Genomic DNA, 17,805 nt, shown 5'->3' with positions numbered 1-17,805 from the left:
AAAAAAAAAAAAAAAAAAACCATCCCAAGAAGAGGACAGGAAGGCCCTGAAGAAGACTGTGAAGAAAACATAAAGCCCAGGTCTTCACCAAGGATGAGACACATCAAGGACTTAGCAGAGGGTCTGGCACAGAGCAAATGACTAGTAAATGTTAGTTGCTAGTAGTAGCAGCAGTCATATACTAGCAGTAGTAATGTTAGAAGGCTAGGTCCGTCCCCAGAGCCAGTCTCCAAGTTGTGGCCAAAAACCCAACCTTAGTTTACTGTGATCATAAATGCTTCCCAATGATGAAGGGAAGACTCTGTCCTCAATCTTTTATTGACACCATCTTCAATAGTTGCTGTGCCCTATTCTGTTAAGAGGTAGCCTAACATTCCAGAGCAGGAGGCTAGAGAAATGTAGGGTAGGGGTGCAGGGCAGAGCCTGTTTGTGTTCTTTGGCCTCAATCCATACGCAGGAAGCACACAGACCATCTCCCGCCCTGAGAGCTCTCAACCACCACCATCCACTCCAGTCTCCCGAAACCAGCAGAAGTCCACAAGCAACCGCAACCATTAAGACAAAGTCACTAGCACACCTGTCACTTCTCACTGGCCATGGTACTTTCCTTCTATCCAGCCCATGGATGCCCAGGTCTGGCTAATTGGCTTTCAAAAGGGCAGCATTAGGAAGAAAATGAGGAGGAGACAAAGCTCGATGGCTCCATTTTCTACCCTCTGCTCCCACACACTTAGCTTCTCCACTCCCTGCTGGTCTTTCCTTCCCTCTTTCCTACGATTGCTAGAATGATTTGTTTTGAACAGCGACAGGTTTATAGGTTAGCCGACACCTCTGCTCTGTGGAATTTTAATTAACTTCTCCCATCGTCAATATGCTAAGGAACGGGGTCTCCATTCTCTGGGGTCAGCAATGTGTTTCAGGTCCTGCTATATCAGCCGTCAAATTGAAGAATTAATGACGTGGCTAATCGGCTCTAATTCTTAGGAAGAAAAAAATTTGAAAGGGAGTTGTGGAAGGGAGCAGGAGGAGGGGTGCAGGCTCCATGGGGTGAGGAGAAAGAAGCTGAAGGGCCTAAGCAAAGTGGGTAGGGCCAAGTCTCTTATAAAATAAGCGAGTGACTTAAACCTAGTGTTGGAGGGTGGCAGCCCTACAGCTTTCACATTTCCATGTGAGTAGGGAGTGAAGGGTAAAGGAAGTAGATGAAGACCCTAGGAAAATATTGTGGTAGAACAGGTACAACAAAGTCTATGTACCCTGCTGGGAAGGAGAGGGATTGTCTTGGTTCCAGAGGGCCTCAAAAGTGGGAGTCGGATGCAAACCTAACTTGTTCATAGGTAAGGTTAGAGAACTAACAGTCAGGACCAGGTACAGTGGTTCAGTGGGAGGCCGAGATGGGAGGATCACTTGAGGCCAAGAGTTCAAACCCAGCCTGGTCAACATAGAAACACCCCATTTCAAAAAATAAAATAAATAAAAAAAAGAGAGAGATAGAGAGAAGTAACTGTCAGGCCAAAGGCTAGGGTAAATCCATCATCAAAATCTCACACTTCTGCTACAATAATCAATGTCACTACTTCTCCACACATGTCTTTGTTTGAGGACCCAGCTGGATCTGGGCCCCAAGCCTCTCCTGATGACTTAAGTCTGTAAGGGATACTCCAGAGGACATTTTCCAAGGGGAACAAAGCAGACATGTGAGTTGTGAGAGCAAGTTGGATGCTGTCAGCTCCGAGAGGTGGTGAGAGGCCTCTGCTTTGGGAATAGCCCCAGAAGACAACTGTTTCAGAAGGGACACTCCTGGTAACAGCTGGACTCTTTGTCATATTCTTATATATTCATATATTCTTTCCTTAATATTTCTGAGGTTAGATGCTTAGGAAATTCACATTTAGAAGTTTATCTCAATCCCACGCACATATGAAGCGACCTAAACACCTCAAATCTCTGGAGGATTAAAAAATCTCCAAGACGGTGGCTCAAAGCAACCTAGAATACACAAGTGGAAGATTTTCTAGCTCATCTGATCTAGTAAAATAAAAGCATAATTATACAAGAGAAAACCACATCCAAATATGTCTCCCTTACCTGAGTAATGGGCTGACAGCAATGGACCAGACTCGGTCTTCAGTCTGGATGGTGTGTAGGCACTGCCCCAGTCGGCCTGAGGCCAAAGGCCATACCTGGAAACAGGAGAGGAGATGCTCTCATTGGCATTACCTGGGATCAGTGGGGAGGAGAGGTGCTCCAGGAGGGGTGACTATTGGAGGTAGAGAAATGGGGCATCTTTCCTGCCCTGCACACACAGAGCTCAGGTATCAGCAGAGGGCCCCCTGCAGCTTCTGGCTCACCTACCCACCCAGATAGGCCCTAGCTCTCCATCCTAACCACCCTCTTTTACTTCCACTGACAACCCTTACTTACCAGGCAACTTTATATCGGGGAATCAGAAGTTCCACATTCCTCAGCTGAGACTTGACTGAGAAGTAGTGGGTGGGTGGGGCTTGCCTCTTTTGGCAGCTTTCCTATATTTGTGGATTTTCCTTTCTCCTATCTCTCACCAAGATTTTACTCTGGAGAAGCAGGGAGAGGGAGGAAGATCAAGGCACAGTATGGAGGGGACAGCAATAGAATTAGAGAGAGAAGTAAAAAGAAAGATGCAAGGGAAGGAAAGAATGGAAGAAGAAGAGAGACTTCCAAGTGGGAAGGTGGTATGTTGTTGTTTGTTTGTTGATAATGCCCAGGATCCAATACTATTCACGTCAGCAGGGAATTTAGCACCTAGTGTCACCAAAAGTAGCAGAAAAGCTTAACTCTGTTAAGCTTCCATATCTCCTACAGGTTAAAAATATTGCTTGGAGCACATTATCTGGTCCCTATCAGTCAGGAATGTACATTAGCAGCCACTCTGAGCTTAACTCTAATCAACACTCACAGAGCCCTCTCAGCAGTCAGTGCATTTAGACATCTCCCATTAAGCACAGGGCTCCCCCTCACCTCACCCTACTCTAGATGACACACACAGGGACATAAGCCTCTAACCAAACAGAAAGGAAACCTCGAATGTACAGGACTATCCCGAGACAGCAGCCACAAAGGGATCCAGAGGCAGCCAGATGGATCAATGACCTCTTAAGGTCCCAGCAGTGCTATAAGGGGAACACACAAAACTCAGGCAGGACCTTAGATGGAAGAACTTTAAAGAAAACATTCCTCAAGTTTAAAGGGTAGGTGATGGAGAGGGGGTGGTCCTGCCTTCTTAGGGTCACATGATAACTCTTCCCTATAAAAGGAGAAAGTGTTTCTTAGAGCTTGTGTGTATGATGGGGGTGGGGGATGGGAGGATTGTGTGAGTTACTTTTCCCAACACAGTGAAAAGAAAATAAACGTAACAAGAAGATCCTAAATGAGGAGGGGCAGAAAACAAAGGTAAACACCACAACTTTTCCTGAGTGCCATGATTCAGGCCTACTCTTTGGACTCCATAGTCAGTCCCCTTTGCAATAACTAGATACATTTTCAATGTACTCTTTTAGGCAGCCCAGCTAAGAAGAGAGCTTTGCCTTTTCCCTGACACAAACTCCCTGGGAGGCAGATTCTTGCTGAAAGGGTGAGGAGACACTAAGGACTCCGATTATAAAATCTGTGGGGACAGCCTAGGCCTGAATTCACTAATGTCCTCCACGGAAGGGAAGATTGATTCCTAAATTCTGCAAAAGACAAAATAAGATTCCTGGTCTCCAGGAGTGGCTTAGGAAGCATGCCACCAATTCTGAACATGATCTTAGGAAAGTGACCCTCCTGGCTTGGCCCAGCAGCACATCATCCTCAAACATGAGATTCCATCCTGGCACCTGAGGGACAGGCGTTGACAACAATATGCTGATCCTATCTTTGCCTTCCATGGCCAAATTCAAAACAGATCCATCCCTAGAAAAGATTCAGTGGGAGTAGACATTTATACATTTCTTTTTAAAAGCAGACTGGTGATATGCATCATAACCTTTAAAATGACCAAAGCCTTTAACTCAGTAATTTTGTTGCTGAAAATCTATCCTAAGAAAATAATCCTAAAACAAAGAAAAATCTAAATAGTAAAATATTACCTGCAGCCTGCAGTTGCAGAGAAAGCATGCATAGGCTTTGGCATCTGACCAATCTGGATTTGAACCCTAGTTGTTATTATCTTTGATCTTAGGGATAACTTCTTAGCTCCCGTTTCCTCATGTGTCAAATGGGAAATGATGCCTATCTCAGGGTTATAGTGTGGAAAAGTGGAGATAAGTACAAAGCATCTAGCACAGCAGCACAGAATTTGGCAGGTATCAGGCAAACAATAATGGTGGTTCTTATTACAATAAATCTTCCCTTCTAAGCCAGATGTAATCTGATCTCTCCACCCTCTAAACTTTCTGGCTCTTTCCCTAGAGCTTTATACTTCACAGTCCCAGCCACTTTCAATCAGCTGCATGGCCAGGTACACACATCTCATCTCACCCTAAGGATAAAAGGCTGTGTCTCCTTTACCTCTGAAGAGGCCAGGTGCCTCACACACAGTAGGCACTCGTAAGAAAGAATAGAGAAATAAAGGAGGAAATGAAGGAATGGTTAGTACCAGCCCAGGCTCATTAAGAACATAAGTTACCATCTGTTCATATCTCAAGGTGGGGCTGGCCCCACTAAAGCCCAGAGACACAATCCAAGCTAAGTAAGTCACAGTAAATGTGAAACTGGGCTTGCGGGCAGGGGAAGGAATAGGGTTCTCTGGACAGTCCCTAGCTCCGATGTCTTGCAAAGAGATTGTTTTACTTCCCTTTACCCCATAAAATAAATCTCTTTCCTAAAATACAGTGTATATTCGGGGAACTCCCCAAAAATAGATGGTTACAGGCAAATATTGTAATTCTTATGAAGGTTCAGGTGTATTAGAAGCCTGGAGAAGCAGCTGTAGAGTTTCAGATGCCACTGAAAAGAAATGATGTTTCAGTTATAAAAGACAAACTGGGTACACTGATGTGGAAATGGCTCAGGATAACAAAGGTGGCTGGATGCAAAGATAACAACAGAGAGGAGGGAAACCCAGGCAGCATCTGGAGAGCCAGGAAAGACAAGTTGGCAGAGAGGTCACAGGGGAGCCACAAAACAGCTGACCAGCTTTCAGGACCAGAGAAGAGGGTTCTGTCACTGACCTAAAAGAAATCCTCAGAAGGAAGAAGATGGACTGTGGTGACAATTTTAGAAGGAAGTATCTATGTTAGATCTTTTAAAAAATCTAAGATACTAAATAGGGCTAAATCAGTACTTAAACATGAAACTAACCCAATACCTCAAATAAATTTGCTATTATTCTTTACCTGGAAGCAATCCATGCCCTCAAATTGCTACCTGTGGTTATAAAGCTTGGTTTTATACTGCTCTGGGTATCAGACCACGGAGAACAGAAGAAAGAGGTGTCACTGAAAAGGAGGAACTTGGGGAAGCCTGAAGCCATGACAGGAAGATGCTAGAATAAGACAGGAATACCTAGGTCACACATGCCACAGAAGATTTCTATGCAAATTGGCTTTTAAGCAGTATAACAGGTTTAGGCCAGGATCTTTTCAAGGAATGGTACAAAGACAGTGACCAATCAGAAGCCTCAGTATGAAGAAAGGTAATAGGAAGCAAATGACAGGAAATTCAGTTTCGTGTTGGTTCAAAAGAGTTGCTGCATTTTTCTCAAGCTTTCTGTGCTTCTGTTCATTCTCTCTGACGGAGTACAAAATAAGGAAGAAAATAGTAAAGGGAGGAGAAACTTCCATAAAAAGAAGAGAACATATTTAGCCCTTCTTTTTACATAAATTAGCAATATTTCTATATGGATGTGTAATTACCAGAGGGTACATGTAGTCAGAGAAGTTTCTGAGTAAAGATTGCAATTTCCCTCTCCTGAGTCCTCTCCCTATGTGTTTTAGAGGCCCATTTGCTGACACACCAGTAAGCATTTTGCTCCTGTTAGCACAATGGAACCTAGATACTAGGAAATACACAAGACACTATTGGGCCTCCTGCACCACCAACTGAATTGTCAGCAAAGTTCCTGCAGCAACCCTAAAGGACCAGGCCTGTGCAGGCCCTGGCTAGGGCTGTTGGACACAGGCCTGGAGAAAGATTTCTCTGTCTCCCAGGTGGGAGCCTATCTGACCCAGACATAGAAGAGTCCATGAAGTAAGGATCATGCTATTTATCAGCCTCACTTTCTTTTATGCTTTGGTGGGTATCTGTGGACCGGGCAATTTGGCAAAGATGCAACAACCACCACCCCTCTCTCATCGTCTCTACTGCTTACTGACCACATCACTCTCCAGAGAAGCAGTGAAAACACATTTTAATTATCAGCCTGATTGCTTATAAACAAGGTGGTGAAAAATTAACCTCCCTAAACAGAGAGCAAGCAAAAGGAGGGAGATTTTAAAATAAAATATTAGGGTCAGAACTCAACCCACAAACTTGAGGAAACACAACTCAGGGAGGAAAAGCTGCCAGGTCCTCTGTTTTTGAGTTCACGCCACATTGCAAGTGAGTGGCAACCTTCCCAGCCACTGTCCACTCCTTTCCCAGTCCAGCTGGCGAGGACAACGATTGGCATGGCAAGCTGCATGCCAGAGGCACATAAGTGAGTCCTTTATTGTGTCATTTTCTCCCCTGCCCCCAGCCAATGCTCTCAGCCAATCCTGGGACTCAGGGCTCTATCCACCCCACTCCCTATAGAGAGGACGGAGTAATAGCATGTAAGGGGGAGACCACCTCACCTTGGCCGTCCTGTCCCTGGAGCCACTCACAATGATGCCCCCTTTGCAATCCACACAGTTCACCTCCTGTTCATGAGCCGAGTACTTGACAGTGAAGGTGCTGTGAATCTTGTGAATGCCAATCTTCCCATCTCTAGGAGAGAAATAAGGAGCCGACCCCCGAAAAACCAATTATTCTCTCTGTAGGAACAGAACAACTCTCCAGAAACAGCCCAAGTCTCCAATGACATCCAAATTTGCTAAGCATTAGGCAATTCAGCCCAGTAAGATGCTGAGTTTCTAGATACCTTTACTTCTTCAGCACACTTGGGGCTGAACAGAGCTGAGAGACAAAATAAATTTTCCCCTGGAGAAGATCAAAACCAGCTTCACTTTTTATTAGAAGCTCTTACTGTTTTCCTTCTCCAGCTAACCCTATTAACTGTTTTTGGTAAAATCCCTCTGCTTTAAGTGGAAAACACTTCTGGTCTCCCTCCTCATCTTTTTGGAGTTAAGACAGAAAAGTCAGAGGCAGGCAGAATGTCCCTGAAGAATAAGATGGAAAAGGGTGGAAAGAAAAACCTGCAGCACTTACCCTCCTGCACTGACAATATGTGAGTTGGCCAGCACAAAGTGGCAAACGTCCTCATCATGCCCAGCAAAGACTCCCAGAGGCCGACGGTTCAAGCTGGCACCATCTGGACGGAACTGGTAGGCCAGGATGAAATTAGCCTGAGATATGTACAGAGAATCATCCTCTAGCTGCATCCAAGGCATCTGACTGAAATGATGGAAAAGAAAATTTAAAAGTTATCAAGATACAGTATGAAAACTCAACTCCAATCTTTGAACAGACTAACCAATCCCCAACTTAGCAAGGATAACCAACAAGGCTAATTATCTATACTTGATACTCTCCTTCAAAATTACCTACCCCTCAGCTACCCTCAGAAAACTAGAGTGACTGAGTTTTGTGGTGATCTAATCTTCCTTGGACTTTCTAAAAGATTCAAAATTGAAAGACCAACTAATACCACTTTAATTGGAGAATACTTAATGTTTCAATTACTGGCTACCTGGACTTCTCATGGGTAGTCAGAGCTTACAAAATTCAATGGTCAAGAGGTAAGAAGGGTCAAAAAAAAATCTTCAGCCAGGAACAGTGGCTCATGCCTGTAATCCTAGAACTTTGGGAGGCTGAGGCAGGTGGATCACCTGAGGTCAGGAGTTCAAGACCAGCCTGACCAACATGATGAAACCCTGTCTTTACTAAAAATACAAAAATTAGCTGAGCATAGTGGCACACCTGTAATCCAAGCTACTCAGAAGGCTGAGGCAGGAGAATACTTGAACTCGGGAGGCGGAGCTTGCAGTGAGCCAAGATGGTGCTACTGCACTCCAGCCTGGGAAACAGAGGGAGACTCTATCTCAAAAAAAAAAAAAAAAAATCTTCTAGCCAGGTGAAATAGCTTTCTTTCATTCTGCATCTTCACTGATTTAAAGTATAAGTGGGAAGTTTCAAGGTTCTAGGACTCCCATACATACCTCTTTCACAATAGATCAGTTAAAGTATGATGGAGAAAAGAGTAGAATAAACCCTGGGAAGCCCCATTCTCTTGTTCTGTTAGAGCTACAGGGCCATTTATAAGTGAAAGGAATAAAGCCATTTAGGAAAGGATGCTAAAGTACTGATTAGATACCCAGATCCTCACAGGGATATCTACATTTCTGTATTAGAGAGTAAGTGTGGCAATGGAAAAACACAGCCCCAGAGCATTCTGCTACAGTTCAGGGGCTACAGAAAAAGTCAGCTCTCACAGGCAACTGATAAGAGAAATCCACAAATAGTTAAAGATTCCCTCTACAATCTGACAGGAGAAAGAAAGGCTAAAAGCCACAGGCAAGTCCTGTGGCAGGGAATGAGCCTTAAGAAGAAAGAAAACTCTGTCAGATCCTAGCCTCTCTGGTGGAAACTAAGCCCCTTTCCCAAGGTGGACATCCCACCCATCCTATTCTACATAGAGGTCCTGGAGTTACCAGGTCCCAAGAAAAGTACAGGGACAGCTGATTCATCCCCATGAACAGAGCCACCATCTCCTATTGCCAAGCCTGTCTGAGCAAACTGGGTTGTGTTTCTTCCCCAGACTCAATACAAGCGTCATGGGAATGTGGAAAAGTTCTGCAAATTGACTTGACGGGCCATTAAATGCAGCTTAGACTTTGTAGTAACTGAGTTTCTGCTCATGAGGTTTTTACAAGTGTGTGCATATATTACACGGAACATGTGTAGAGTGTGTACAGATCCCTGCTTTCTCACTCATTATGCACATTCTTCTTCAACACCCCCTTGCGTGAGTGTGTGGTATACTCAAGCAGGCAACAAACAGAGAGGGTGGGAATTTTTGTGTTTAGAGCCATCTGGTAAACAGCCATTTGCCTAGGACAAGAAACCAGGTTCATGCCAGGTGAACAGTGGAGAATCCCAGGGCAGCCTGGTAACTGTTCTGTGTTTATTTGCCAAACTGTTTGAAACTTGCCCCAAAAGGCAAATGTGGGAAGCAGAGGGTAAAGACCTTCATCATAAAAACCCATCTTTCTCTCCTGTAGTTTCTTTACCATCACCACCACCACCACTACCCATTACCACATAATTCACAGCATCTGATGCCAGTGAAACCAGTGGAAACTGGACACAAGCAAGAAAGAAAGGTTCATCAGATGAGGAGGACTGCCTGTGTCTTCCGCACAGGTACAAGTCATTCCAATATGTGGACTCCCGATTTTCCCTAACCATTGCAACCAATCAACAAGGAGTAATTTTTTGGTAGGGAGTCAAATAATAACTATGAAATCATTTAGCATCAATGAAGCATAAAAATTGGTGGCATTAGCAGTGCCACAGGCATTTTCTAAATTTCCTGACACTTGCTCTAAGCTCTAACTCCTGTAACACATGTATCCAAACCTTTAGATCCTACCCTTCCTTTTAATATAGTAGGGGAGAGGACTCAAGAAAGCTAAGAATGAAGAAGTAACTCCATAAAGTAGAAGATTTAAAGAAAAATATTTGTAAAATAAGATGAATTGGGACCTTGATTTCATTTATTTCCTTTGATGGTGAAAGTTAACAGGGGTTACCTCTGAGTGGTGGAGTTACAAGTTAGTTTTATTTTCTTCTTTAGAATTTTCTTTTTCTTCAAATTTCTATGATAAACATTGATTTATTTATAATCATAAAAAATGTCATTTGTTAAAGTACATTTCTTATATTCCCTCATTGAAATGTAAAAAAAAGTTGTCCTGATGCCCCCTTTGTGGTGTTCAAAGGCTCACCAGTGCCACGTCACCCAAGATAGCCCCATTAGCCTCTAGGTAGGACCAGATTTTTTACTTTCCATTATGCTTTTATGTCCCAGGTAGCTTCAAAAAAGTCAAGAGGCTACTTGCCTGCATCTCCACTTCAGCAGAATCCCCTCTCGGCAGCGCCCCAGTCTCCAGTTCTGAGACACCTTCACCCGTTCCTTCACTGGGACACTGGTCATCCTATGTCCAGACAGAACAGATAATCCAATCACTACAACTTATTGCCAAGCACAGAAAATTCAGGGCATTCAGAATACAAGTAAACAGTTTAGGAGACCAGGAAGGAGTAACTGTTCTCTCGCCATACTTGACTAACCAAGAAAGCCAAGGAGAAAAGCCTGTCCTTTAAACGATTAAAAATGTACACAGTGATGTCAAATCAATCGAATGGAGAATGGATGACAATTAATCCTGGAACCACTGGATATCCAGATGGAAAAAAAAAACAATGAAATGAACCCTGACCCCTACCTCACACCATACAGGAAAAGTAATTCAAAACAGATCATAAACTTAAAATCTAAAACTATAAAGCTGCCAGGAGAAAATATATAAAAATATCTTTCTAAGAAGGCAGACACAGACTTCTTAGGACACAGAAAGCAATAACAGAAAAATCCAATAAATCAGACTCATCAACTCCAAAATCTCCGTTCACCAAAGTGAATACACAAACTGTAGTCTGGGAGAAGATTCACAGAATGTATATCTGACAAAGAGTTTGTACCCTGATGAGGAAGTCTTCTGTGTATCTGTTCATATATTTTTGGAAGACCAGGAAGAAACTCTCCAATATTGTTGGTGGGAAAGCAAAACAGTACAGCCATTTTGGGAAAAGGTCTGGCAGTTTATTATAAATCTAAACATATATGTACTCTATGACCTAGCAATAACCTTAGAAAAACAAAAAGACTTACATAAGGATGTTCATAGGAACTTTAGTTATAATAGCCCAAAGTGGTAAACAGCCCAGGCATCCAGGAGAATGGATAAACACACTAGGGTAGGTTCATGCAATGGGATACTACTCAGCAAAAAAAGGAAAGAAGTACTGATACACATTGTAATATGGATGAATCACAGAAACATCATGTTGAATAAAATAAATCTTACACAAAAGAGATCATAATGTATGATTTCATTTACATGAAGCTTGAGAAGAGAGACAACTAACCTATGGTGAAAAAAATCAGAACGCCGGGCGCGGTGGCTCAAGCCTGTAATCCCAGCACTTTGGGAGGCCGAGGCGGGTGGATCACGAGGTCAAGAGATCGAGACCATCCTGGTCAACATGGTGAAACCCCGTCTCTACTAAAAATACAAAAAATTAGCTGGGCATGGTGGCGCATGCCTGTAGTCCCAGCTACTCAGGAGGCTGAGGCAGGAGAATTGCTTGAACCCAGGAGGCGGAGGTTGCGGTGAGCCGAGATCGCGCCATTGCACTCCAGCCTGGGTAACAAAAGCGAAACTCCGTCTCCCAAAAAAAAAAGAAAAAAATCAGAACAGTGATTACCACCAGGGTAGGGCTGGAGACTAACTAGGAAAGAACACATGGAAACTTTCTGAGGTAATATTCTATATTTAAGTCTTGAAAGGGTTTGGGTTATAAAAATATATATGCATTTGTCAGAAATGCATCAAATGTGCAGGATGTGGTGGCTCACAACTGTAATCTCAACACTTTGGGAGGCTAAGATGGGAGGATCACTTGAGCCCAGGAATTTGGGGTTACAGTGAGCAGTGATTCCACCACTGCACTCCAGCTTAGGAAACAGAATAAGACCCCCCTCTCTAATTATACAAAAAAGAAAAGAAATACCTCAAATGATATACAAGATTTGTGCAGTTCACTCAAATATAAATTCATTGTATATATATTTTTCTTAAAAAAAAAAAAAAAAACCCATAAACTAATATACTCTAGTCAATGATATGCATGCATACTGAAGACTTTAGGGGTAAATATTCTGATATCTGTAACTTATTTTGAAATGCATGATAAAGCAAATATAGCCGAATATTAATTATAGAATCTAGATGGTGAATATGTAAGTGTTCACGGTACAATTAATTCATTCAAGTTTTCTATGCGTTTTAAATTCTTCAAAACATTGGCGAGCGAGTGTCAATAGTACTTTCTGGGTGAGCTGAATTAACAGCAGTAAGAGAAGAAGAGAGCACACAGGCAGCAGGTATAGCACCATTTGGGGATGGGTTAATAGGCAATAGGGAAAAGAAGGTACACTGGTTGGGACACAGAGTGATAACTGCCATGTCTGCCTGGAAATTCGCTGGCCAGGGAGAAATACACTCATTTCTTCCAGCCTCTACTTATACCTTCACATTTACCACCTTTTACTAAAAGCCAGCAAGCAAGTCCAGCTTTCAAGATTCTAACGGACATAGGTTAGAAAGAATGATTTTGGCAGGCAGAGAGAAGATACTTAATTTACTTCTAGCTAAATAATATTCTGCCTCCCCAGTGTTATTTATTTGCATAGAATTATTTTTGGTTAATAAAGTAAGAAATACATAGGATAAAAAAGAAAACACAGATAATATGAAAGGTTAACAACTGTAAAAGTGGGTCTTTCTTGAAACCCCTAGCCAAGACTTTCTCCCTCTCTAGAGGCAGCTATGTATTCACTGTAGTAAGTATATATGCATGTTGCCCAGGCTAGTCTCCAACACCCAGCCTCAAGCAATCCTCCTGCCTTGGCCTCCCAAAGTGCTAGCATTACAGGCATGAGTCACCACACCTGGCCAACTGAATACTATTTTTAAATGATATAGAATGTTATAAATCTCTCTGGATCATGATTCCAATTATAATTTATTTAACCAACATTTAATGTGGTGCTTACAATATGTCAGGTACTGTTTTCATTTGCCCAATACCTTATGCATATCAATAAGTGTTGATAAAGAGCAATTTTATATATATATATATTTATTTATATGTATGTATATTTTGAGACAGAGTGTCACTCTGTCACCCAGGCTGGAGTGCAGTAGCACAATCTCAGCTCCCTGAAACCTCTGCCTAGTGATTCTCTGCCTCAGCCTCCGAAGTAGCTGGGACTACAGGTGCCTGCCAACATGTCCGGCTAATTTTCTGTATTTTTAGTAGAGGCTAGATTTCATTGTGTTGGCTGGGCTGGTCCTGAACTCCTGACCTGGTGATCCGCCTGCCTCAGCCTCCCAAAGTGGTGGGAATTATATTTCTAATAAGTGCATTCCTAGGAAGCATATTCTGTTCAATCAGAAATAAGCAATAAGCAACTGTCTTTGATTTTAAAAAAAGAAAGCAAGAAATGGCCCAAACTGATATGAATTTAAGATATAACAAACAGAAAACTGGAAACCAAGGAAAGAAATCACTTTAATAAGTGCCATTAGGTTTGTAAAGCACATTCCTGACTTTATTAAAAGGAAAAGAGAGAGGGAATAAGAATATGCATGGCTAGAAAGAACACTGAAAGGGTAAAATAAAACACCCATAGTTAACTGTAGATAGCCAACTTTGAGTGTTTCTATTTTCTCCTTTATACTTTTACATATTTTCTAATTTTTCTTTTTTTCAAATTTTTTAATTTCAATAGCTTTAGGGTACAAGTGGTTTTTGGTTACAGGGATGAATTGTATAATGGTGAAGTCTGGACTTTTGGTATACCAGTCACCTGAATAGCGACATTGTATGCAACAGGTAATTTTTCATCACTCTGCCTGCTCCCACCTTCCTCCCTTCTGAGTCTCCAATGTCTATTACACCACTCTGTATGCCTGTGTGTACCCATGGCTTAGCTCCCACTTATAAGTTGAGAACATGCAGTATTGGTTTTCACTCCTGCATTACTTCATTTAGGATAATGGCCTCCGATTCCATCCAAGTTGCTGCAAAAGACATTATTTCATTCCTTTTTATGGCTGAGTAATATTCAAATACTCATTAAAATAGTAATAATAAATGCTGTTGATAACTGAATATCAATAGAGCAAAAAACTGATTTAGACTGTCATCTCATACCACAATAAATTCCAAAAAATATGATTGTGAATTTAAAAGTTTAACTAGAAGAAAACGAAACATATACATATTTCAATGAAGAACAGAGATAATTTCCCAACTGAAATGGAATAGAAATTATTCTATTGAAACAATAGAAATGTATCAATTATAAAGTATTTGAGTTTAGTGCTATTAAATTTGAAATGCTACATAAAGGGAAAAAAGATTAAAAGCAACACAGAGTAACAGGGTAGGAGAAAATTTTTAACTAACACTATAGATGTAAGTTTTATCTCTAAAACTTTTAGGGAGCTAATAAAAATCTATCGAGATAAAACCCTGTCTCCAATATCCTATCATCCATGTCTGACAGAGGATAAGGACAGTCACACAGTGTTCACTCATGGTAAAACAATGGAGGAACATCCTACAAGAATGGTTTACAGGCATGTACCTTAAAACAATTTTTAAAGTACCACCTCACATCTATTAGGCAGAAAAAGCTGACACTAGCTTTAATTTGACAGAAGAGTGTGGATTTGGTTACGTGTTGCTTATAGCACATTAAGCTGGTACAGTCTTTCAGAAAGGAATTCTGTTAAGACAAAAGTCATTAAATGACAGCTTATGCTCTAGCATTTCTAGTTTGAGCACTATATCATGAAGAAATAATTCAAAAGGAAAAATTTTTACAAAGGTATTTATAGCTGCAGCTATATATTAGAGCTAAAATCTGGAAATAGCCCGGAGGTTTGTCTGTGGGGGAGAATAGTCTACCAATGCAATGGAATATACTGCCACTAGAAATGACAAATGAGAGGGCTGCAAAACATTTCAGCAACAACTATAGCAAGTAATGATATTTTTTAAACTAAGTTAAATTTATAAAGGTAGAGGTGGGGAGACACAACATAAAATTATGTCTCCATAAATAACAGGTCCAGGCCAAGCACTGTGGCTCAAGACTGTAATCCCAGCACTTTGGGAGGCCAAAGTAGGTGGATCACATGAGGTTAAGAATTCAAGACCAGCCTGGCCAACATGGTGAAACCCTGTCTCTACTAAAAATACAAAAATTAGCCAGGCATGGTGGCGGGCGCCTGTAATCCCAGCTACTTGGTAGGCTGAGGCAGGAGAATTGCTTGAGCCGGGGAGGCAGAGGTTGCAGTGAGCCAAGATTGCACCACTGCACTCCAGCCTGGGCGACAAGAGCAAAACTCCATTTCAAAAAAAGAAATAATAATAACTGGTCTAAAGATGTTAATAGATGGTACTTTACCAAGTCAGCAATTGTTGAAAATATATCACATAATTGTTGATAGTTATGTCTTCCTATTTACCTCTAACTAAAAAGCAGATTAAATAAAACTGAAAAAGCACAGAAGGCAGACTCAGGAAACTGGGATCTATATCCCAATTCTACAGCTTACTAATTATACAACACAGGTAACTAACGTCTCTAATTATCCATTTCTTCACCTATAAAATGAGGATAATATTTCACACGATTGTTTTTAAAAATGACACCTAAAACAAAGTACAGTATGTTATAAATCACTATGAAAAAGGTTATCTTTACGTAAATATAGGTAGTAGATAATAGCCATTAATGGTGTCATTACTAACATGACTCTAATAATCACTCATTTTTCTAATTAGTTTAGTTATAACTATTAGAAATTGTTCCTCCAATATCAAACATTTGTTATCTTTCAGGCTGAACAATTAGGATCTGGCTATACACATGTTAAGGCTAAAATCTTTTACTGAATTCTTCTAATGGGTGAAGGTAGTCCCTGGTTTTAAATCACTAGAGAGCTACCTACACTACCAAACTACTACTGAGGACAGTAAAAAATACTTAACAGGATGGGTCAAAGGTACTGAACTCTAAATGGGGAGGAAAAAAAAAAAGACTTCCCTGTCTACTCTTATCTGCAAATCCCTCCCAGATATAAAGGCAAAGACTGCTTACAGTTATATCACTTCTCTCGAATTTAGTCTAAAATTAATAAGTGGTGATGAAACTAAAAAGGGAATATTCTAGATCATAGCAGGGAGAAAACAAAAGCAAAAGAATGGACATATTTCCTGAATTAAAATAAGGACAGCACTTCTCTCATCTCCCTGGTCACTTAACTGCCATGTGACACTACTAAGGGTCAAAACACTCCCCTGAGGGCTTGATCATAGCACCAAGAAACTTTCAAAGTTGAACTTTAGAAGCTGCTACCAAACAGCAGGTGCAAGCATCCTCTCCCAAGATGAACATCATAATCAAAATACTTGGCTGTAGTCCTTCAAATTTAGACTTTGAAAAAAAAATTCTCTTTGGCTTTGACTTGAAAAAGCTCTTCTTGGTTAAAAACAACTTAACAGCTCAGCTTTTTCAACTCTTTTGTCTAACCATCTTGAATGGTTACAGTTTCCCTATCTGTTGGCCAAATCATAGCTACACTTTCATTGGCTTCTGCTCCTGAAAAATCTAAAGGAATTTTTAAAATATCTCCTTCCCCTGAAAACAAGTATCCCTCCCTCCCTGTGGGAATATGTCACTGTCCAGTCAAAAGGGGTCAGCAGAACAAGGCGGCAGAAGAAAAGTACCTGAGAAGACAGGAGCAGATGCCCCTTGGAATTCACCAGGGACCCTTGCTCCCACCCTTGAAGCAGCCTCTGGCCAGACATTTCTCCACTTGGTTACTAATGTAAAGTGAGGGTGCTCCTCTCAAAAAAATTAATGCCTGGTTAACACATGGAGGACCTGGACAGAGGACCTGGCCCTTGGGCCTGGCTGAACAGCCATTTTCCCAGCCCTCCTCCTCTTGCCTTAGGCTCATTTTTCCACCAGGCTCCCTCCCTCTCAGCTGTCCATTAGAGTTTGCATTCCTGGGCACATGACCTATTTTAAACAAAAACAACACAACATGCACCCACAGTAAGCTATCTGGCCCCTTAAAATCTTGGCAAGTGAGTCCAGAGGGACAGAAATTAATCTAGGCAGTTATCTAGAATGACCTTTCATTTCCCCTCTCCTTGCTCACACCCCCAAAACAAAAAGCAAATAAATAAACCTACTCTGAAGAAAAATGGCTGGAGGGAAGGAAGGGGAAGTGTAAGTATATGGAAGAAGTCTTAAACCTACACAATCTCTGAGATCAGAAAACTCCTGGAACACAGATCAATTTTCCTCTCTGTCCTATCTCGCCGCTTGATTCCCCTGGAAGTCACTAATGCTGACCAACTGCATGGATGGCATGATTTCTATAACATCCTGCTGATGTGGATGTTGTGTCCACAATGTAGAACAAGGCCATGTCAAGGGGCATGGGCCAAGGAGGGGAGAACAGAGTTACACAAAATGCTTGGGACTTGGAATTTTATTTCATTTTAATTAATTTTTTTGAGACAGGGTCTCACTCTTGTCACCCAGACTAGAGTGCAGTGGCATAATCTAGGCTCAGTGCAACCTCTGCCTCCCAGGCTCAGGCAATTCTCCTGTCTCAGCCACCCAAGTAGCTGAGATTACAGGCACACGCCATCACCGCCCAGCTAATTTTTGTAATTTTAGCAGAGACAGGGTTTCACCCTGTTGGCCAGGCTGGTCTTGAACTCCTGACCTCAAACGATCTACTCGCTCCAGCCTCCCAAAGTGCTGGGATTACAGGC

General features: G+C 41.7%; 1 protein-coding gene across 4 annotated transcripts in view; it reads right to left on the bottom strand.

Annotated features, from left to right (window-relative positions):
* The window catches only part of FBXW4 (F-box and WD repeat domain containing 4), an 84,320-nt gene that overhangs the window by 55,646 nt on the left and 10,869 nt on the right, over nucleotides 1-17,805 (bottom strand). For all 4 annotated transcript variants that reach the window (XM_037739510.1, XM_017531190.2, XM_037739508.1 and 1 more), the window contains exons 2-5: nucleotides 10,215-10,310; nucleotides 7,363-7,548; nucleotides 6,789-6,921; nucleotides 2,086-2,180 (exon numbers count right to left, since the gene is read on the bottom strand). In XM_037739510.1, the coding sequence (XP_037595438.1) occupies nucleotides 2,086-2,180; nucleotides 6,789-6,921; nucleotides 7,363-7,548; nucleotides 10,215-10,309 (509 nt within the window). In that variant the 5' untranslated portion in view covers nucleotide 10,310. The remainder of the gene's footprint in view (nucleotides 1-2,085; nucleotides 2,181-6,788; nucleotides 6,922-7,362; nucleotides 7,549-10,214; nucleotides 10,311-17,805) is intronic.

The sequence above is a fragment of the Cebus imitator genome, unplaced genomic scaffold, assembly GCF_001604975.1.
Source record: "Cebus imitator isolate Cc_AM_T3 unplaced genomic scaffold, Cebus_imitator-1.0 Scaffold71, whole genome shotgun sequence".
In the NCBI taxonomy this organism is placed as follows: domain Eukaryota; kingdom Metazoa; phylum Chordata; class Mammalia; order Primates; family Cebidae; genus Cebus; species Cebus imitator.
The sequence above is the reverse complement of the archived record's forward strand: the minus strand, read 5'-3'. Positions and strand labels throughout refer to the sequence as shown.